The sequence below is a fragment of the Mauremys mutica genome, chromosome 17, assembly GCF_020497125.1.
Source record: "Mauremys mutica isolate MM-2020 ecotype Southern chromosome 17, ASM2049712v1, whole genome shotgun sequence".
Classification (NCBI taxonomy): domain Eukaryota; kingdom Metazoa; phylum Chordata; order Testudines; family Geoemydidae; genus Mauremys; species Mauremys mutica.
This window is the reverse complement of record NC_059088.1, coordinates 28,873,404-28,895,084: the sequence shown is the minus strand read 5'-3', so window position 1 is coordinate 28,895,084 and position 21,681 is coordinate 28,873,404. Positions and strand designations below refer to the sequence as shown.

The 21,681-nt window shown below is 57.7% G+C and overlaps 2 protein-coding genes across 9 annotated transcripts in view; one reads left to right on the top strand and one right to left on the bottom strand.

Moving 5' to 3' along the window:
• UBE2Q1 (ubiquitin conjugating enzyme E2 Q1) lies at positions 1 to 12,553 on the top strand. Of its 2 annotated transcripts, none has more exons than XM_044990632.1 (13): positions 1 to 27; positions 3,053 to 3,157; positions 3,565 to 3,669; positions 4,510 to 4,560; positions 6,775 to 6,915; positions 7,677 to 7,761; positions 8,312 to 8,372; positions 8,905 to 8,995; positions 9,077 to 9,135; positions 9,691 to 9,739; positions 10,430 to 10,525; positions 11,020 to 11,086; positions 12,138 to 12,553. In XM_044990632.1, exons 3-13 carry the CDS (start codon positions 3,640 to 3,642, stop codon positions 12,167 to 12,169), a joined length of 762 nt encoding a protein of 253 aa, XP_044846567.1. In that variant the 5' UTR covers positions 1 to 27; positions 3,053 to 3,157; positions 3,565 to 3,639; the 3' UTR covers positions 12,170 to 12,553. The 2 variants fall into 2 exon arrangements, with proteins under 2 accessions (XP_044846567.1, XP_044846566.1); XM_044990631.1 differs by lacking the exon at positions 1 to 27 and adding an exon at positions 164 to 492.
• A 114-nt stretch (positions 12,554 to 12,667) lies between these two features.
• TDRD10 (tudor domain containing 10) overlaps positions 12,668 to 21,681 on the bottom strand; it is a 17,898-nt gene continuing 8,884 nt past the window's right edge. For 4 of the 7 annotated variants that reach the window (XM_044990636.1, XM_044990634.1, XM_044990635.1 and 1 more), the window contains exons 8-13: positions 19,059 to 19,140; positions 18,319 to 18,466; positions 17,529 to 17,674; positions 16,655 to 16,809; positions 15,646 to 15,716; positions 13,696 to 15,292 (exon numbers count right to left, since the gene is read on the bottom strand). In XM_044990636.1, coding sequence (XP_044846571.1) covers positions 15,239 to 15,292; positions 15,646 to 15,716; positions 16,655 to 16,809; positions 17,529 to 17,674; positions 18,319 to 18,466; positions 19,059 to 19,140 — 656 coding nt within the window. In that variant the 3' untranslated portion in view covers positions 13,696 to 15,238. Of the gene's footprint in view, positions 15,293 to 15,645; positions 15,717 to 16,654; positions 16,810 to 17,528; positions 17,675 to 18,318; positions 18,467 to 19,058; positions 19,141 to 21,681 lie in introns of all 7 variants that reach the window. The other 3 variants (XM_044990639.1, XM_044990638.1, XM_044990633.1) reach the window with 3 other exon arrangements.

Sequence of the window (21,681 nt, the reverse complement as noted above, 5' to 3'; positions counted from 1 at the left end):
TTTCCTCTGCGGCTGCAGCTCCCCCCGGTGTGTAGGGGAGGGCCACTTCCGGTGAATATAGCCCGCCTCCTGGCGCGCGGGCCGGTGGGAAGGGGAGGGGTCACTTCCGGGTAGCGGGGCCCGTCCCGGCCGCCATCTTGGGCCGGCTCCTGGCGCTGAGGCGGGGTCGGCGGGGCCCGGGGCCGTCGGCGGCGGAGCGGGTCCCTCCATGGGAAGATGCAGCGGGCGGGGGCGGAGGAGGCGGCGGGGTCGCAGGCGGCGGCGGGGCCCGGGCGGAGCGGGGGCGGCGCGGCCTCCCCCGGGCGGCTCCTGAGGCGGGAGCTGCGGCTGCTCGAGTCCATCTTCCACCGGGGCCACGAGCGGTTCCGCATCGGCAGCGCCTGCCCCGACGAGATCAGCTGCGAGTTCGTGCCCGGGCCGGGCGCCCGCGCCGGGGGGTCCGGGAGCCGGGGGCCGCCGCCGGGGCCCGTCCGCATCCACTGCAACATCACGGTGAGGGCGGGGCCGGGCCGGGCTCGAGCTGCCCGCGTGGGGCTGGCTCCGGGCCGCCTCCGCAGTATGGCCCGGGGGGGGGCGGTTACCAGCTTCCCCTTCGCACGGGCCGCGCCCCCCCCCCCCGGCTCCATCGGCGCGTCCGCACCGCGCAACCAAACCGCGCAGCGCCGAGCGCAGAGCCAGGCCAGCTCCTTCGGGCTCGCACCTGGGCCTGTAGCCGCAGGCGGGAGTGTCCCCACGGCGCCTCCCAGCCCCGTGGCGGGAGCCCACTCACTTGCCCTCGCCTCCGAGAGGCGCTGCGCAGGGTTTATTGGGTTTTTTGCCGTGTAGATGTAACCTTTGAGAGGCAAAGTTCAGTCCAACCCGCGCTTTCTCCTTGCTGTGGTAGGAATGCTCAGAGGAGCCCCCATCTCCAGGGCTATATTCATCCTCCCTGAAATGATAGTTATCTCTTCCCCTAAGGACCAGCGCCTGTAGCGCATTCCAGGTTAAGCTTCCTGTCCTGCACCTGCTCACTCTCTGGGATGAGCAAGAATGGGCTGGGTGTTTACATTGAAAACTCAATGACCCATCTTAGTCCCCTGTTCAACATGGAGGTAGCTGCTCTGAAATGCAAATGCCTACACACTTCCCCAAAAGGTGCTGCCGGGTTTCTGGGCAGGGGCAATACGCCATGGAGGGAGAGACGTGCATGGTGTTCCTGTGAATAAATCTCTCCGATCAGGTGGGATTAGCTTCTGGATTAGACCCTGAAGTGTCTGCCCTTTAGACATTCAGCTGTAGGAACTGCTGCATGCAGACTCCACCTCAGCTGGGGCTTGTCTGATGTGAGGTTAAAGCGCTAGAGGTGCTCCTCAAAGCCTGGCTGCATGTTCATTTCCAGTAGCTAGTGGCACAGAGCTGCCTCAGGATGCTGTAACCCACTTCACATGTTATGCTGCGTAAGGTGAAGGGGGTTCATAGATGAGCTGTTCCAACCATTGTGTCTATGGTGCTGGGAATATTGCTCAGAACCCCAGGTGCCACTTGCCTCGGGGGAATGTGGCACCCCTAATTTTGACCTTGTCCACTGGGAGGATTTTGGATTATGTCAGACTTGTGCCTGGTGCCAGTTGTGGTTTGCAGCCTGCTCTGTGGTGTTGGGTGAAATTCCTCAGGTGGGCACCAGATAATCCAGTCTGTCCTGCCATCCCCTGAAACATCAGCATCCTGCTTCAGAGCTCCTGCTCTTTGCTTTCACGGGGAGGATGGCAGCAAGATTGCACTGCACGCACAGAAGGTCACTGGGCATAACTTTGAAATGGTAAACTGCAGTCTAGAGCAGCCTGCAGTGCAGTGCAGCCTGCAGCCCTTGGTGCAGAGTGCAAGTTGGGTTGGTATGTAAACAGGGTCTGACTGCAGGCTTGCCCTAGTATTGGTGCAGTTTCTGAATTGGATTGCTCCGGCGATTGCAGGAGAAGGACAGTGTTGGCCTGTTGTGACCGGACAGTTGCAGAAGTTAAACTGGCCAAGGTGATTCTTGGGTCTGTCTTCTTTCTGGGGGTCCCAGTGGGAGTTCTGCTGGGTAGAACTGTGTACATGTCTTTCCCCCATAGGGTTTCCATTATTATCCTGTTTCTCAGGACACACAATGTCCTGAACTAAATGTTTGCAGCAAAACCTCTCTGCTCCCCATCCATGCACAAGGTCTCTGCTCAGGATGTTTGCATGCAGCTCAGAATGAGGATTTTTTGTTGAAAACACTGGTTTGGCTGTGTTTGCAATGAAATATCAAATAGGGACTTGGTCTTTCTGGCTCACATGAGACTCCTGGCTCTGCATGGGCTGGATTTTACAGGACTCGGTTATGGATAAATAGCAAAGGCTGAGAGTTCCCTTTCAGGGAGCAGTTGAGCATGTGCAATAAGAACATTAGCAGGCTGCAGGGGGCTTTGGAGCTGCGGGCCATGTGCTGCAGCAGGCTCATTGACGCAGACACATTTCTTGTACCTAGGTGTTGGGGCCTGCTCAGGTAGGGTAGGTTACAGGCTGAGGAGAAGCTACATTCTGCACTCCCTTGCCCTGGGGCCTATTTCCATGATGTGAGTTTGGGATAATTTTCCAGAGGGCTTGTTTAAAAAGAAGCTACGTTACCAAGTGCTGTCAGCAGAATGCAGGGCAGAGGGGGCCTGCCCTTAAGGGGCTGACAGGCACTGGGCTGCGCAGGATTCCAGTCACGCTCCGTAGGCAGTAGTGTGAAGTGACATAGACTTTGCACACTTCTTTCTGTCGCCTCCCCATCTGGCAGGGAGCTTGCGGGTTGGAGGGAGCGTAGCAGCACTGATTAGTGCCATCAGAGCAATTGTTTGGTTTGCCTCCATCCGGGATTAGTCCGGAGGGTGGAGTGCATTTGCTTGGACGCTGTCCTGCTGAGCTGTGTGTTTGTGAGGGAGGAGAGACAGGACTGCAGCTTGCTGCCCCGGTCAGAGGGACGCTCACTCTGACACCCTAGGCTGGGTGGGGTTGAGGTGCACTCTGTAACAATGGCCCAAACATCACCTTTTCCCCTGTTCTCTAGGAGTCTTACCCAGCTGTTCCCCCAATCTGGTCTGTGGAGTCGGATGATCCAAACCTGGCAGCTATCCTGGAGCGGCTGGTGGAAGTCAAGAAAGGAAATACATTGGTGAGGCGGCAAGGAGTGGGGAAGGGCTGGGCGGGGAGAACTTGAGGAGTACGAGTCCCGTCTGGTCTGTGGTTCTCCAGTGTTCTGCCCGGGGTGATTGTAAAGGGGTTTGGAGAGTCAAGCTGAGCAGTTCAGGCTTGTCCAGCTAGTGAGTCTCCCTATGCTCTTCCCTTACGTGGGATGTGGCTTGGTTGCTGGTTGCAGCCTGCAGTCGTGCTGGCAAACAGCCTGCCCTGGTGCTGTGCAGAAGCTGCGTTCAGCAAGGAGCTTCTCTCATGACCTCCCCAGGTATCTGAGTTGCATGCAGTGGGGAGAGTGGTGGTGCCAGGGGCTGCTTAGGCTACACTCGACTGCTGGGGACTGTGCCCCTTTTTCTAACACTGCTTGTCTGTCTCCTTCCTGGGCAGCTTTTGCAGCACCTGAAGCGGATAATCTCCGACCTGTGCAAACTCTACAACCTTCCCCAGCACCCAGATGTCGAGATGTTGGACCAGCCTCTGCCAGCAGAACAGGTAACAGGCCTAAGACAAGCTGCTCTGACTTTGACCTGGGGGAAAAGCCTGCTGAGAAGATGGCTTTTGTGCAGCTTTGTACTGCAGTGACCCTTCTCACATGTGCCCAGTCAGGGGGATCTGGGGGTGCCCCCCAAAGGAGTCTGTTTTCCAGGGTTGTGGCTTTGGTTGCTCTCCTGGAGCATGGCAGATGGACCAGTTCCTGTTTTTGCCCTAGTGCTCAGCAGTGCCCTACATCGTGTGCACCTCTTGTAACATACAGAGAGGGCAGCACACTGCATGGGTCCTTTTCTCGCCCAGTCTCTGGAATTGAATGTGGGTGTGTTTCGCTTCCCTGGCTGAGATGAGTACGTTACCTTGGCAGTACTGGCCAGGTGGCCTGTGCAGTGCTGGTACAGCCCCAGCTTGGTTGTCTGCCCTCTCTGGCTATGTATGCCAGTGTGTCAGATGTTGCCCACTGGGCTTTCTCTGATTACTGCCCCAACTTAACCCTTCACCTCTGAGGCAGCCATTCTAGAAGGAACAGCCTGTAAAAAGTTTCTGGCTTCACTTGAATTTTGAGCTGAATGCTCAGGGTCAGTCCTCATCCAAGCTTCCCTTGAAGTATTGTAGGGGATTCCGAGGGCTCCACTTGCTGTTAATGAGGTACAGAATTGCATAGGCCCCTGCTCCGGAGCACCTGTCAGCAAGCTTTGCCTGGTGGCAGCTTCCTAGCTGAGGTGCCGCTTGTCAGCACAGACTGTCTGGGTAGCGGTCACTCGGCTGGCTAGCTCCTCCCTGCAGAATGGCAGCAACTCCACAGGGGCCGTTCTGATCCTTGTCTCTGTCCTGCTCCCGTAGAGCACCCAGGAAGAGGTGTCCTCGGAGGATGAAGATGAGGAGATGCCAGAGGTAAGTGCAGGGGGTTGCAGGAGAAGTTCACACTGTATCTAGGGGGGGGAGGGGAGAGCACTGCAGTGAAGTGTGTCAGGAAAGGAGCTGAGGCAGATTAGCCCAAGCAGCAGTTGTCAGATTCAAACCTGGCTTGTTTCTATTCAAAGCATGAGCAGCTCCTTATACTGATGAGGTTGGGATCCGTCACTGAGCATGTTTGCTCGGCCCTGACGGAATCATCGGGTCTGCTTTACTGAGAGCCTTAAGGAAATGATGCTGCTGTCCTCTGCATTTGGTTGATATAAGAGGCCCGTGTTATCAAGACTTGGCACTGCCGGGCGGGGGGGTGGGAAGGGATTGTGAGCTGGGAATGGAATCCCTTGGCTTGCTGCTTTGTCTGTTTGTACTGCAGTTCTCCAGGGCCTGAAATTTACCAGCTAAGCTCTTTGATCTCCTTGGCATGCAGTTTTGAGTTGCCATTGCTGGCATGGAAATCGCATAATGGAAATCTGACTCCTGGAGAGAGAGGATTAGGCAGGCTTGCGAAGTGTGCAAGCAAGACACTTGGCCAGGAGGTGAGAGGCGGCCATATTTCACTGCAGGCTGGTGAGGACTCAGCTTTGCTGTAACTCCCATGGGCTTTAGCTGTTGGTTTTCAAGGGGATGGAATAAACCTGACTCTCCATGGGGATGTTTCCTAAGATGCCTCTGGCTAGGATATGGGTGTGCAAGGTTCGCACAGCTTTTCACAACCATTCCGGCAGTCACAGGCCCTATACAATTAGTGGGGGTGTGCAGTGTAGGGATTATAGTGTTGGATCAGGGATAGGCTCGTCCCCTGAGAGAGGATGTTGTGCATTAACCTGATACGTGAGGTCACATACAGTACGTGTAAACTCGCCCACTTTCCCAGCCTGCCTGCGATGTCTACACTCCCCCACGCTGCACTGAGCTGGACCTGTCGGTGGTGAATGGACCCTTGAGAACTGGGTGGTTACTAGCAGTAACTAGAGTCCCAGGTTTTTTACAAAGGTGAAATAACACAAAATGAAGAACCTCACCCTGCAGTTAAGGCTCCATCCCACAAGGCTGGGCCCATCTCCTCACTCCAGGCATTGCAGCTGTGTTCAGGGCTGCAGTGCTGCTCAGGGCTGGCCCAGCCACCCTTCTATCGTGACAGTGCGGGGTGGCCGGGCCAAATGTGAGTAATGGTGCTGTGACTCCATCACAACATTGCCCTCTCACATCTGGCCTGGCCACCGCTGTCACCCCTCCACCCGCTGTCCAATGCGGAGTGATGCTGTGACCCTTGTGCCTGGAGTGGGGAACTGGGCCCAGTCCTGTGGGACAGGAACCACTGCTGTGAGGTGAGTGCAGGTCAGACTCGCCCGTGGGGCAGGACTAGGCCCCGGGGAAGAGTGGGTGGAAATGGATAAAATGCAATGAAAAAATCGTTTCACGTGGTCTTAGCGATAACAGACTAGTCCGAACTCTGACACCTCCAGAATGACCCCTGATCCTGGACCCTGTGTCTTCCATCACTGTGCTGTGGCCAGGATCACTGTAGGGTGCTGCGCAGGTTAATCCTGTTTGGAGGGTTTCCTAGGCAAAGCCCTTCCCAAAACGCATTGTTTCTCTGGAATAGCAACAGGTGCCCTGGAGAGCGGCGACAGCAAGCTGCTCCCTCGCAGAGGTTTAAAACGCCATCGGGTTCTGCACATAGCGAGGTGGTGGGTGGAGTCGGCACTTAGCTTTGTATGGAGGGACACAGCATCTCTCCTGAGTGACAATAGCTTGGAGCTGGAGCAGTGCACGGGTGTCAGTAGCTGTATGGCTTCAGGGCGGTGGAGTTTGCAGCTCCTGGCTGCTCGTTACCCACTTGCCCTGGAGGCGGAGCAGTGCAGGATGGGCTGGGGGCCGTCCCAGAGGAGTGACGTGCAAGCGGTGCGCTGGACCCAGCTCGCTGCCCAGGGACTGGAATTGCTCATCCCAGAGCTGACTTCCCTCTGCCCCACGCTGGCTTCTGACACCACGGGCCCAGCAGGATCTTGTGACATCTCTGCACGTGTTGGGAAAGGAGTTGCTGAGAATTTCCACTGAGGGAGACTGGGAGCCCGGAATCCTCCCGAGAGCCTGCCCTGGGTATCGTAGGTTCTGTAAAACTGCAGCTGCTCAGAGCAGTGGGGAGTGGAGCTGGGTGTCTGGTGTGAGATCCTTCTTCTCCCTGCCCAGGACACTGAGGACTTGGATCACTATGAGATGAAAGAGGAGGAGCCAGTCGACGGGAAGAAGACGGAGGATGACGGCATCGGGAAGGAAAACCTGGCCATCTTGGAGAAAATCAAACAGAACCAGAGGCAAGATTACTTAAATGTACGTGTCACTAGGAGGGGGGTGGGGCTGGGGAGCAGAGGGGCCGAGGGATACCCCGCGGAGCTGCTGCACTGCTTGGCAGAGCGATGCCCGAGCCCGTCAGTCCCCATCTGCTGCAAGGTTCTAGCTCCTCGGGTGACTCCTGTTTCCATGGAGGGATCTGCATTTGCTCAGTTGCTCACGCCGCTTGTAGTCTGCATGGCTACACGTGCCCAGTAGCTCTGTAGCAAACGTGCTGTCTCCAGCGAAGGATGCAGGGAGAATCCTGGAGAGTCCAAGTGAAGACCACTGACCTTGGGTGGCTTATCCAAAGGAATCTGGTTCGCTTACCTCTAGTGCTGCTGGAAGCAAGTGCAGCTGCTTCTCCCTCCCCTTGCTGGAATCCAGGCCCCTGCTCCAGTACAGCTGAGCTGGAGTTCTGCCCTGCACAGCACCAGGAGGTTGGACCCTTCCTGGACTCCTCTGTTCTTGCTGGGATACAGTTGGTGTCTTGGGGCAACACAGTCTTGCCACTGGGCTGGGCTTGTCTTCGCTGAGCTCACCTCGGGCTTGCCGCCTGCCTCCTAACCCAGAGGATCTGAATGTCTGGGCAGGGGTGGAGATCTTGCAGTGCAGAGGAGGGGGCTGCAGTGCGTGGCACTAATCCACCTGGGCCAAATCTCCCAGGGTAGGAGTTCTGGCTCAGGCCGTAGTTCTGACCGTAGTGAGACCAGTGTAACAATGTGATTGCCTCCCCGTCCCTCTTCCCGACCCCCTCGCAGGGCGCAGTGTCTGGCTCTGTACAGGCCACTGACCGGCTAATGAAGGAGCTCAGGGATATTTACCGATCACCAAGTTTCAAGGGCGGTAAGTGGAGACTCGCTCCGGGCCTGGAGGAGGAGTGCTGGGGGGCCCTGCCTTAATCTGACTGCTTGTGTGTCCTGGATGTGCCAGCCTGTAGCTAATGGCCAGGGAGAGCTGGTCTGTTGAGCTCCCTATGTCCTAGTGGAATGGGCTCCCCAGAGCCGTGTTGGGGGTTCAGAGGAGGCGGCGGCACTGGACCAGTGATATCACTGTCCGTGTTAGAGGGGAGCAAGGAGCTTGTGCTGAGGGAGGGCCTCTGAGTTGGTAGTTGCTTCCCTGAAGTCTCTAGCTGGTGCGATGGCCCTTTCCGTGTGCATTGCTGGCGGCAGGGGAGTGACCGTCCCCCGCCCCTAAGCCCCAGACTCTGGGGAGGGGCTGTCAGTTGCCGGTGCCCCGTGGGGACAGCCTGCCTAGACAAGGGTGCTCCCTGCGCCGTGCGGATCCATGCCAGGTTGAGCTCATGCTTTCTCCCAGAGGGCCGCTGCTCAGATCCTTGTCCGAACGGCGGCTGCTGTCTCCGGTGGCGCTGACGTGTCCTTTCTCTGCTCTGCAGGAAACTATGCAGTTGAACTAGTGAGCGACAGCCTGTACGATTGGAACGTCAAACTCCTGAAGTAGGTGGCCTGGCTCAGGAGGTCTGTCGGCAGGGCTTGGGGTGGCTGGGCCCTAGGACCTGGAGCGCGTGTGTAGGGAGAGAGGAGGTGGGAGCTAGTGACTAGAGCAGGAGGTGATGCTTGGCAGACCTGGGCTGTGCTCCAGACTCTGCCACTGAGACTCGCATGCCCTGCCCAGTCTATGCCTCGGTTTCCCCTATGCTTCGAGGGAGTTGTGGAGCTATTTGCTGTTTCTGGAGCTTTGCCATGGGTGCACACACACACACCCCTTCTGCCCTCCAGATGCAGCTTAGGGCCAGGCATGCTTCCCTTGGAAGCTATCGGCTCTCACGCCATGCTCATGCAGGGGGGTCTTTCCCTCTCCTCCCCAGTGTATGATCCTGCTCTTGCCTGGGGAGCGAACCTGAATCCCTTAGTGGTTGTGTTGCAGCCGGAAGGCTTGGGGTCAGCCAGGTGCGATTGCCCTGGGCTCCTGCGGCAGTGCAGAGTGCTGCCTGCCCTGGGCTCTGACCCCACGGGCTCTTCCCTGCAGGGTTGACGAGGATAGCGCTTTGCACAACGATCTCCAGATCCTCAAAGAGAAAGAAGGGATCGACTTCATCCTCCTGAACTTCTCCTTTAAAGTAAGGCCTGCAGCCCCGGTCCCTTCCCGCCCCACTCTGCCCTGCTCTGGTCTCAACAGCCCTGTCTCTCTCTCCTTGCAGGATAACTTTCCTTTCGACCCACCGTTCGTAAGGGTTGTGTCCCCTGTGCTCTCGGGGGGGTAAGTGACCGTTCAAATCAGTGCGCTTGCCACCCCGTGCTTTGGCTGCGGCAGTCCCTTGTCCCGTATCCAGAGAGCTGCCGCAGGGGTGCGGTTAGGTCTCTGCATTAGTAGCGAGGATGGTGGTTCCTCTGGGCTTGTCTGGGGGGTGGGGATGGATAGTCCCTGTATCTCTTTGGTCCAAGTCCCCTCTCGGGGTCTGCCAAGAGCAGCTGAGGTGACGCTCTGATGACTCCACTCCAGTAGGTCAGTGGTCATCTCCCCAGTGTGGTGTTTGCTATTTGTGAATGAAGGCGCTAGAGAGGGAAGGTGACTGTGGCCTTTCCCGGGGGAGTGCAGGGCCCAGGCATGGGGGTGTGACTGTGGAGGGGATGGAGGTGAAAGGTGCTGGAGCCCTGCTCAGCTGCTGTCTTTGTAGACGCTGACTGGTGGTGTTTCTGTAGAACTGCGAGCTCCCTTGGAGGGGGAGCAGTGACTAGTTAGCTCAGGCTGCAGGGCGGGAGGGACTGGGCATTGCTGCAGGAGATCGGTATGATTGTCATCTTCCCTCCCAAGGTACGTTCTGGGGGGAGGTGCCATCTGCATGGAGCTGCTTACAAAGCAGGTGAGTGTCTCATCTCCAGCCTCGGCGGCTGCATTGCAGGAAGGCCTGTGCTCTCCGCAGTGGCCAGTGTGTGCCCTTAAGGCATGTGAGCGGCACTGGTGCCGGGAGCCCTGCGGGTGTCTGAAAATCCTGCCGCTGGCGTTAATGTTCCCGCACAGCTCTGACTCCTCGAGTGCCTGGCGTGATGGGGCTTCCCTGGCTTGTGCAGTGCTGCTGCCTTTGCTTTGGGGGAGGGAGAAAACATTTGCTTACAGGATATGGCAAAATGTTCAGTTGGTGGTCGACAGTGCCAAGCTGCAGGGAGAATCCACCATAGCCCAGCGCGTTGTTCTCAAGCCGGGGGGGGAGAGGAGCACTCGAAGCTTGCGAGGCGCTGAAAGTTTCACCGCAGCCTTAAGCAAAGCAAATCTCTCCTCTTCCCCCCCAGCAGCCTCGGAGAACACACCCCAGTTCTCTAGGGCTAGCATCGTTCTTGTTCTCTTCACTCGTATAGCCCAGGGTGAAGAGGGGTGGGCGGGCTGCTGATCCTCCAGTAGCCGTACCCCAGCACTGCTGGATGGGGCCTGCGTGGACCCCTCAGCAGAGCCCAGCTGAGAGAAGCCAGCTCCCGCCAGCCAGGACCGGACTGGCTACTGCCAAGTCACCGGGAGGGCAGGTTCCCGCCACTCACTGTTTCCCCTTGTTTTGCAGGGCTGGAGCAGTGCCTATTCTATCGAGTCAGTGATCATGCAGATCAGTGCCACGCTGGTGAAAGGGAAAGCAAGGGTGCAGTTTGGAGCCAATAAAGTAAGCCCCGGCCTGGAGCAGCGGGGGAGGCGGGGGGGTGCATGTTTCAGCATCATCTACTCTGTGGGTGCAGGTTAAAGCCAAGATTCCCAGGTGCCTTACATACTTGGGAGCTGCTGTTTCGTTGGCTGACGCGATGAATCAAATGCCAGCAGTGTGCTTTGTCCGGGGCGTTGGGATGGAGCCAGGAATCCCAGCGCGAGGCCCCTGTGCTGTCGTGTCACGCACCTGCGTCTCAGCACCCTCAGAAAGGGTGACGGGGCTCAGGATGATGCGCTGCATTCTCGTTAGCTCTAGAGTGGGGGCTAGCGACCCTGTGCAGGTGGGATAAGGCGCAAGCTGCCTGTCACCATCAGCTCTGATTGTTGCAGCCTTAGGTGCTGGTCCCAGAAATGGGTGTAAAGTGACTTGGGGTGGGACATGCCATGGTGCTGGCCCAGTGCAGCTGGTTAACTGATGCACTGACCTGACTGTCCCTCTGGCTTCCCCTGTAGAATCAGTACAGCCTGACGCGAGCACAGCAGTCCTACAAGTCCCTGGTGCAGATTCATGAGAAGAATGGTAAGGCCCCCAGTGTGTGTGTGTGGGGGGGTGTCTGTCCTCCCTTCCCATGGGGCTCCTGCAGGGCACAGCAGAACAGACAGTATGTCGAACCTGCCTGTGCCCACTTCAGAATCACTGCTTGAGAGCAGAGTGACTGAGTGGGCTGCACCCAGTGTGTCTGGTGAAATGCCCTGGGTCCCAGTTCCTGCATGGACCTTGCTGCAAAGCCTCCTCTCTTGGCACGTGGGACGGACCCTTAGCTCACTGCAGAAAGAGACCGAATGTACGTGTGTGTCCTGCAGGGCCTCTGTAGTGGCTGCTAAGCAGGATGTCTGGCCTTGTTAAAATGTTCCTGCACCTGGCTCACAATGTCTGATTCCATAAGGGGGCTTTACCCATTTAGCCACGTGGAAGCTAGAGCTGGGGCAGAGCAGCATTGCGTCTAACACACCCAGCTGGACTGAGAACGTGCTCTCTGAAGAAGTGCAGCAGCTCAAGGGAGCTGAATGTCTAATACTGAGATGAGTTGCTACCTACACGGTTCTCTCCTGTTTGATGAAACTATCCCTCTCTTCCTCCTTGGCTTCCCAAATTCAGGTGCACTGGGCATATTACGGGGTGGGTTAAATTTGTCTTGTCAGTGCTGGTCCCCAGCTAATGAAACCGTGTGACACTCCAAGCTCATGCTGCCAGCTGAAAACAGCTCTGCTGGCAAGGCGAGAGCTGGGCGCTGCTTGGCCTGGCTGTCCTGGTCCAGCAGAGCTACAGCAGGTATTGGCTGTGGAGAGTTGGCCTGCTCGAGAGGGAGAGTATCTTCCTGCCCTGTGTGTGCAGCGGGCATCCCTTGCAGTGCTTCAGGAAGCTGCAGGATGGGCAGAACCTACAGTCAAGGCATGGGAGGGGGAGGAGAGACTATCCTCCCCGTCTGCCATCCCAGAGCTGCATGGTCTGGCGTGAGGCACTTGTCACATGGAAGGTTGCAGGAGTCTGGTGGGATTGTTCTGGGGAGTGTAGCTGTCGTACTGGGGTGAGACTTGTCCCTCCCATGGAGTCTTTGCTCTTGTTGCAGGCTGGTACACACCGCCCAAGGAAGACGGCTAGCATTGCCAGTTGGCTACTGCGGAATGCTGTCCTTGGCCCATGAAATGCCCCTGTGGCTCCCTCCTGGGATGTGATAGCTCTGCCTGTTTGCAGGACAGTGGCGGCTGTTATAAACTCGACGGGAAAAACTGTGTAAGCAGTTGGACTGACGTGAAACTCTTGCTGGACCCTCGCTAGCAGGCGTCCTTATTAAAACAACTCTTGAGCCTCTTGTATCGCTGGAAACTTTCGACTCCGCTCCAGTCTAGAGCATCCTCCTCACCTATGCTACGGATTTAATTTATTTTCTTATTTCATGTACACTGCTTTTTTTGGTTACAGTGTATGATGGATGTGTATGGAAAATGTATCTTTGGAGAAAATTACAGTTTGTTAATTTGAAAATGCTGGTCTATTTTTTTCTCAAGTTACTGCTGAGCTGAGTTCTACGCTGCGGGCGCAGCATACTGCTCTGAGCCCCAAGCCAAACTCTCTTCGGTGTGGCCCCTGGCCAGCTGTGTGTGGTCGGGGGGGGGGAGTGTCTTTCCTCAACTGCCCATTCTTATGGATGGCCAACGTGTGCTTGAGATCAGCCCTTCTGAAATCCGCCCAGGAGACCTGACTGGGAAAGTGGGACGCAAACGACGTCTTTGAGCACCTGAATTCCATGCTGTACGGGCGAGGGGGTTAGCTTGCTAATCTGCTAAACCAAGAACAGATTTTCCTTCAAGAAACCACAACGTCTCTCACTTCTGGGGAACAGACACAGATTACAGCTACTTGAGCCTGTGCTCATCCTGCTGTGGGTGAGCGGTTTGTCGGGGCTTGGAGGGAGGGGGCTGTCAGAAGCACTACACTTGCCCAACTCTGTCACCTGGTCTGGTTTTCTCTCTGCCAGGGCTGCTGCTCAGTAAGACATGGGTGAGCAAAGCACCTCCCGCACTAACCTGGCTAACAGCTGGGCCAGTTGTTCTGTGCTCCCTGTAAATGTAACAGACCATCTCTACCTCCTAAATGAGTGAGGCAGCATTACAGGCTGAGTGGAGGATGGCCTGAAAGGGCAACCCTGTTTCTCCCCCCCCAAATCCTAGGGGTGCTGATGAACTGATTATGGCAGCTGGGCTCTGTCCTGTCCTCTCTGACTCCGTTTCAGAAGAGGTTTACGACTCTGCCCGTTTTACCTTTGCTGGAAGCTAACTACGTGAACTCAGCGCCCTGGAACCCTGAGTGTGCACCATGACGTGAACCCTCTGGCTACGGGCCGTGAGACCAGCACCTCAGGGAGGGCAGATCATCCCACAGCTGCCTCCTCTGAGCTTCCTTCCTTCCTGAGGCAGCTGCTGCTGGCAGCTAACTGTGGTAGATGGCCCATGGGTCTCATCCAATGGGGTAAACTGCCCCCGATGCTCAGGCACCAGGGGAGGGGTGGGGGTGTGGTGGACAGAGTCCTCCCTGCTCATCCTCTTGTTCACTTCCTGTTCCCATCTTCCATCCCTTAAACTTGGCATTTAGATTGTCAGTGTCTGTGATGTCCGGGCCCGTCAGTGTGTGGCTGTCAGTATGAACTTACTCTAAACTCAGAAGCTGCCCATTATCTTACCCAGCAGCCCTTCTGCTTTTCACTGTCAACTGTGCATCAGTGCTCTGGAATTGCATGGCCCGTTTCACTGCCTGCTTGTAGGCTGGCTCTAGTCACTAAAGGAAGCAGAGTATCACTCAGGAGGGTCCATGCTGTTTTCCTTACTAATTTTAGGGGAGTTCCCCTCAGACTGAAACCTGCTTCCCAAGTCCCCTCCCCCCTTTGAACAATGGTAAAATACTCTGCTGAAGGATCCCAATGACATGGGTAAGACTGCAGGACAGGTTCATGGGGGGAGCTGAACTCTTGTGATGTGCCATCAACCACACCCTGGATACCGCTGCCAGGCCACTTCATGCTAGAGATACCGAGTCTCCCTTGAGCCGCAGCCACAATAAGATTTCCCCAGCGATTAGAGCTTTAACCTCAGAGCAGATAGCTGGCTCTTGCTGGGGGCCAGAGCACCTCACAAATGTTCTGCCCAGCTGCAGAGCAGAGTTCAAAGCCAGCCAGGATAGCATGTGCGCCAGCCTCAGGCAGGGCTTATTCAGCTTTGTTTTCCTTTCAGAAAAGGATTCTACAACTCAGGTTCACCCTCCTGGAGGCTCCTGTGGGAGAAGCTCAGTGGTTTCACAACTGCCGGCCCTGCCCACTGACTTTCACTTGTAAAATTAAGCTTGACAATTTCTGATCTAAACCTGAGGCCATTTACTTTAAGCTAGTTTTGTTCTTTCACCCAAAGGACCAGAGCAACTTTCTTCTGAGCCACTTAGCGACCAAGCCCCAACACCAGACACTAGGGGCAGACCTGAGTTATCCAGAGCCCTGTTAGTTTCTTCCCCCCTCCACAAACCAACCAACCTCTGCCCTCAGCAGTTCAGTTGCTCTTCAGAACTGAGCATTTGGCTCCTGTCTGTGGTTTGTGAGAGTAACAGAAATTGGGGATTTGTACGATGCTTTACCCAAACGAGCCTGCGGGCACAGCCTGCCCCAGGCCCCTGCTGTTCTGACAACGGGCACAGCTGGCTCCCGGTTACAAGCCCTGACACCAGGCGGAGGCTGAAGGCTCGAGCCCTGCTGAAGAAAGGGCTGCAAGGCCTTGTCCTAATAGCGCTGAGGGAACAACCCTCCCGTGGGCCCTTCAAGCTGCCAGGGCATGTGCTGGTCTAAAGGGGATTTGTCCAGCCGACAGGCACTCTAGGCAGACCCACACCTAGCGGAGGCAGCGTTAGTGGGACTTGCCAGGCTCCATTTAATAGTCAGGCACCAGAGGGACAGTTCACCAGCCCCCTCACAATTTTACAGAAAAATCAAAACTAGGTAACTTCCCCTTGAAGCTAACTGGGGACATCACTAAACCTGTAGAAATAAGAGACGCCCCCTCCCCACACTCACACCACTGCAGTCAGTTCATAAGGCTGGTTCAGGCTGAAGATGACTTCCAAAGTCCAGCAGTTCTCTGCCCCACTCCTGCTTTGGGCAGCGAGAGGCTGGGGACTACAGCTCAGAGCTCACGCGGCTTCCTCTTCCTCCTCTGCGCAGAAGGTGAATGTCAGGATGTGAGGCTGGCACAAGGCAAGTGGGGCAGGAGTTAGCAGGTCTCTCCCACCATTTCCAACCCCCTCTACAAAGCTGCCATAGGCCTCCCTCCCCTCGTCCCGTTCCAGGGAGGCTGGTGTAGGATAGGTAAAGATATCACAGAGGGGTGGGAACTGGTCCCTGCTGTTCAGTCACCAGAAAGCTGCCTTGGGTATGTACGTTGGGCCAATGTTTAGAGACAGTCACACCCAATGAAATATGACCCCAGGGTTGTGACGACAGATGTGACCAATGGCCATGTGCCTTTTGGGGAGGGCAGCAACCCCTCAAACAACACATGAGCCTTTCACACACCACAGGTGCTCAGGGCTCCATATACCTCCAGGGGAGACGGGCCGACCACCTTCCCTCGCAGGATTTGCCGGACCATGGGTCTTGCAGAGACAATCTCTAGAAGACAAAGAGGGTTCAGTGGGGTTCTGCCCCGCATCAGATGGAGGAACGCAGGACAGTAACATCACTTTAAACAGCCATGTGATTCCAGAGTGTACAGGGGCCTGGCAGGTCAGTCCTGTGTATAGGCTGCTGGCCTGGGAGGTGGGAGACCCAGGGTTAAGGCCCAGCTCCATGTGACTTTGTATCCTCACAACATCCCTGGGGTGGGTACCAAGACAGGCAAATAGGAACCGGCTCTTCTGTTTCCAAGCAAGCTGTGGCAGATCCCATTAACAAGGTGGTATTTTAATCAGAGGCATTAACTAGTGCTGGCAGGGTGAGTGAGGGGTGCAAGCCAGCGGGAAACGAGAGTTCTATCCGCCCAGAAAAGCCAGTAGAAGGTGGGCTTCCCGTTACACCCAACCCACGCTAGGAGCTGAACTGCTCTGAGGAGCAGCAAACATTTTATGGTAAATTAGGAGTTTGTGATACGTCGTCACTAGGCAGCAACCCAGCAGCAGGAGTGAGAAAGGAGAAAAAGGCATCAAAGACCTTCAGGGTAAAATAAGACCTACTATGCTCCTGGAAGAGTGGGTGGATGTTTTGCCACTGGGGCTGTAAGTATTCAAAGCAGAGAAAGCCACAGTGCTTTGACAGCTGCAGAGCGTTCCTCCAGCCCTGGTCTGCACCTCCACATTGGGAATTGGGGGGTTTATACTGAAAATGCTGGTTTTACTGAGTGTAATGGAGAGCCGAGAGGTTAACCTTGCAGCTGGTCAAATGCAATACACCTACCTGGCCAGCAAGTGGCACCACACCCCCAGAAGGCTGTTCCTACCAAACTGAAGTTTAAAATCAGTTCTAGCCCACGGGAGGCTGGAAAAGGTCCAACGAAGGACTGTGCAAAGTGCTCCAGTCAGAGCATCAGAGGGAACGGAGCCTTAGGCTAGTACCTTTTTGGAACATGAAGGGCTGGGCCAGTGGTTTTATGTCCCAGAAATCGTCTTCATCCAGCTTCCGCAGTGAGTTCAGAGGGACAGTGGCCGAACGGCCAAAGTCAACAAAGAGAACCACTGCAAGATCTTCCACTTTCTCCAAGACCCAGCACCTGTGAGGGTCAAACAAGAGCACGTGAGCCTGGAAAGAAGCTACAGGACTCAGGATTTAATATTTGTCCTGCAAAGAGGCGGGGGAGAGAGGCCAGCTGTCTGCCTCAGGGGTTAGGGGATTTTTGTTTGTTTTTTTTAAACAGCGCAGCTTAAAATCTCAGCAAAGTGGAGTTTTGGCTGCAATATTATTTACTGCCATCTCAGTAACTCAGACCGGGAGAACGAAGCCAGGACAGGCCGTGTCAATATCTGCATGAGAGACCTTCAAGGAAGAAGCCAGGTGAGACAAGAGCTGGTTCTGGGCACTCGGCAGGGGGCACCTTTCACCAGCATAGTGCAAGGTGACACCGTGCGGCTAGTGAACCACAAAGCTTGGCTAGAGTGGCGCATGCTTTGTTCAAAGGTTCACCCCAACATGCGGACAAACCCCAGCTTGGATAATTGCACTTGCTGAGTTCGACTGCCCCTCTGCCTGGGGAACTCACGCTTCGTTCCTTGGTCTCAGCAGCGGCCAGGCAGCGCTGGCACAGAGCGGGGACAGAGGCTCCTGCACGGGGTGAAGGCGCGCTAAGAAACCTGCAGACCAGGAAAGGTACCACATGCCCTCTGTGCACAGTGGGAGGGGACCAGTATCAGCAAATGTCCCCCCCACTCCCACGCCCCTTTGGCCTCAGCGCTGCCTCTTGCCCAGATGGTCCATTCAGCTTGTTCTCTAAACCTGTTCCACGCCGCGCCGTCCTCCCCCAGAATGCACTCTGCCATGCAGCGGGTCCCTCGCTGCACCGCCTGCCTTGTCAGGTAGGGCTGCTTGGATTCCTCTTCCGCCAGCTGGCAGAACAGCTTGTGCATGTTCGAGTGACTTTCCTGCCGAGGAAAGAGCAGAGCAGAGAACCCGCTCAATCTCATCCCTCGTGCCAGGCTGCCAGCGCTACTGCACATCCACTACCACTCACTCGTACTCTAGTGCCAGCCGAGGGTACAGCCTTGTTCTCCACTCCCCTCTGCCCCAGGTTCAAACCACCCGGGCATCCAGCCGGACTCTGGCTCACTCCCTTTGCAATTCAGCAAATCATGTGTAGCCCCCTGGGGCGTCAGCGGGATTTCAGCATGTCCCTGGCTCGGGAACGAAGACCCCAGAGCAGAAACAAAACAGGGCCTGGGGCGGGATTGGAACTTGATCCCCTTGTGCCTTTTCCTCGTTAGATTCGAGCCTTGTAAATTCAAAGCGCAGAGATCCCAGTGTGAAACTGTGCTCAGAATGGGCATCAATCATGCCATTCCCGGAAATCAGAGCTCCCTGCAGTTCCCTTTGCACGTTTGGCCTTTTCCTCGTGGGCCTACATAATCATTACGCAGACTGCTCGTAGACACCAGCATGCTTCTCACCCCAGGACACGCAGCCCAGAAATACGCGTGTTACAGTCCGATACACGCACACCAAGAACAAGGCGACCGTCTCGCAGGGGCTCCTGTGAAAGGACTCACAGCCCGGCTTTCCCCGTGCCTACCTCTGTGAGGTGTATGGCCCAGAAGTACGGGGTCTGTGGCAGAGCATCCGTCACCAGCAGCCCCGCCTCTCCGTGCAGCTTTGCAATCGACACCAACCAGTTCAGATCCTGAAAGCAGTCTTTTAGCATGAGTGCCAAGAAGGAACCCCTGGAGAGGAAACAAACTAGCTTAAGAGGACAGTCAGAAAAGGGAAGGCTTCTCAGGTGGTACAGCCCTGCGCAAGGTGGGAGAGAAAGGCCGTAATCTAGCCGACAGAGAGAGCTTCTCATCCGTGGTCCAAGGCTCGGCATGCTCATTTACGGGGATCTCAAGCAGCAGCTCCACCTCTCTTCACCTGCCCAGCAGATACGTGCAAAGCAAAGAGCAGCAGGTGCAATGAACGAGTTCCCAGAGTTATGAGAAGACGGAGTCTGGCAGGGGGAGGAGAGGCCAAGGCACAGGTTGTGAGGGGGAGTTAGGGGCTAGGTACCCGGGTCGGCGGAGTTGTGGCATCTCCAAAAGACGTTTGAACCATTTTGGGGATGAGGCGAGCAGATTGGTGCACTGGCCTGGCCTGGTGCAGGTCAGAGAACTGAAACCCTCTGCCGAGGTTACCAGCAGTATGGAACATGGCAGCCAGGACTGAACTAGCGGCAGGATGCCAGAGTGAGAAGCATTAAACGTCACAGCCCAGTTATCCCAGAGCCGGTGATGCTGGCAGGCCGGGGTCGGCGCAGGAGTCCCTGGCACTGGTGCTTACCTCATTTCCATGGGAACCGCATAACAGATCTGCCTCACTGCATCGGGAGGCGCCGGCTGCAGGGTTTGGGTCTCTACCTTTGCTAGGAGCAGAGGAAGAACAGGACAGTTTGAGATTTAAACGAGACCTTTAATTAAAATCCGCCAGACAGGATTTCAGTTGCCTTCTCCCCCTGCTCCGGGAGCTCGCACGACTGCTGGAGAAAGGGGTTGGAAACCTTACAGCGAGATTTAACCGGAGCAACCGAAACGTGCCCAGCGGCGTTGCTCACCCACCAGAACCTCCCCCCAAATTAGCTAAGCCAGGCCCTCGGGTGACCGAATTCCTTCGTCCCCAGCAGGGCCACGTGCGCCAGGAGCCCGAACGGCACCAGAGTCGCAGCCGCCTTTTCAGGTAGGACAGTTCTGGCGTTTGGAGCCGGTTCTGTGTATTGGCATCCGCAGGGTGAGCTGCTGACAACAGGGACTAGGGAAAACACAGGCGAGGTCTTGCAAAGCCAGCAAGGGGGACGTTCCCCTTTGAGACCGGGCAGGGGACACTGGGAATTAGATGAACAGCAGCAGAGCAGCGTGCAGGCGGCTGCTGAATTAGAAGCCACTCGAGGTTCTGGGCCTACCAGCCTGTGCGACCTCCAGTGCCCTTGGGTTTAGGCCAGGCCAGCCGGGGGGGGGGGGGGGACAATTGCCCGGGGACCCCCGGCCACCGCCGGCAGCAGTGCAGCTGGGCTAAGGCAGGCTTCCTGCCCGCCCTCGCTCCACACCACCCCGGGAAACGGCCGGAACGTCCCTGCGGCCCCTGGGGAGGGGTCTCCACGCGCTGCCCCCGCCCTGAGCACCGACTCCACAGCTCCCATTGGCCAGGAACTGCAGCGGCGAGCGGAGAACCCTGGGGGCCTCCCCAGCAGCCGCTGCCAAAGGGGGTGTGGGTCGCGTTCAGGAGCCGCCTGAGGTAAGTGCCGACCCCTTGACCCCCTCCTGTACCCCAACCCCCTGCCTAGAGCCCGCACCCCTCCCCCCCACACACCCCCAAACTCCCTCCCAGAGCCCGCACCCCTCCCCCCCCACACCCCCAAACTCCCTCCCAGAGCCCGCACCCCTCCCCCCCCACACACCCAAACTCCCTCCCAGAGCCCGCACCCCTCCCCCCCCACACCCCCAAACTCCCTCCCAGAGCCTGCACCCCTCCCCCCCACACCCCCAAACTCCCTCCCAGAGCCCGCACCCCTCCCCCCCCCACACCCCAACCCCCTGCCTAGAGCCCGCACCCCTCCCCCCCACACACCCCAACCCCTCCCTAGAGCCCTCCCCCCCCCCCCCACACACCCCCAAACTCCCTCCCAGAGCCTGCACCCCTCCCCCCCCACACACCCCCAAACTCCCTCCCAGAGCCCGCACCCCTCCCCCCCCACACCCCCAAACTCCCTCCCAGAGCCCGCACCCCTCCCCCCACACACCCCAACCCCCTGCCTAGAGCCCGCACCCCTCCCCCCCCACACCCCCTCCCAGAGCCCGCACCCCTCCCCCCCCACACCCCCAAACTCCCTCCCAGAGCCCGCACCCCTCCCCCACACCCCCAAACTCCCTCCCAGAGCCCGCACCCCTCCCCCCACACACCCCCAAACTCCCTCCCAGAGCCCGCACCCCTCCCCCCCCCACACCCAAACTCCCTCCCAGAGCCCGCACCCCTCCCCCCCCACACCCCCCACCTCCCTCCCAGAGCCCGCACCCCTCCCCCCCACACCCAAACTCCCTCCCAGAGCCCGCACCCGTCCCCCACCCCCCCCAAACTCCCTCCCAGAGCCCGCACCCCTCCCCCCCCCACACCCCCCCAAACTCCCTCCCAGAGCCCGCACCCCTCCCCCCCACACACCCCCAAACTCCCTCCCAGAGCCCGCACCCCTCCCCCACACACACCCAAACTCCCTCCCAGAGCCCGCACCCCTCCCCCACACACCCAAACTCCCTCCCAGAGCCCGCACCCCTCCCCCACACACCCAAACTCCCTCCCAGAGCCCGCACCCCTCCCCCACACACCCAAACTCCCTCCCAGAACCTGCACCCCTCCCCCCACACACCCCCAAACTCCCTCCCAGAGCCTGCACCCCTCCCCCCCCCACACACCCCCAAACTCCCTCCCAGAGCCTGCTCACCTCCCCCACACACACCCCCCAAACTCCCTCCCAGAGCCCGCACCCCTCCCCCCCCCCATACCCAAACTCCCTCCCATAGCCCGCACCCCTCCCCCACACACCCAAACTCCCTCCCAGAGCCCGCACCCCTCCCCCACACACACCCCCAAACTCCCTCCCAGAGCCTGCACCCCTCCCCCCCCACACCCCCAAACTCCCTCCCAGAGCCTGCACCCCTCCCCCCCCACATCCAAACTCCCTCCCAGAGCCTGCACCCCTCCCCCCCACAGCCCCCCAAACTCCCTCCCAGAGCCCGCACCCCTCCCCCACACACACCCCCAAACTCCCTCCCAGAGCCAGCACCCCTGACAGGCTGTCAGACCCTAACTCCCTCCCAGAGCCTGCACCCCTCCCCCCCCACATCCAAACTCCCTCCCAGAGCCCGCACCCCTCCCCCCCACACACCCCCAAACTCCCTCCCAGAGGCTGCACCCC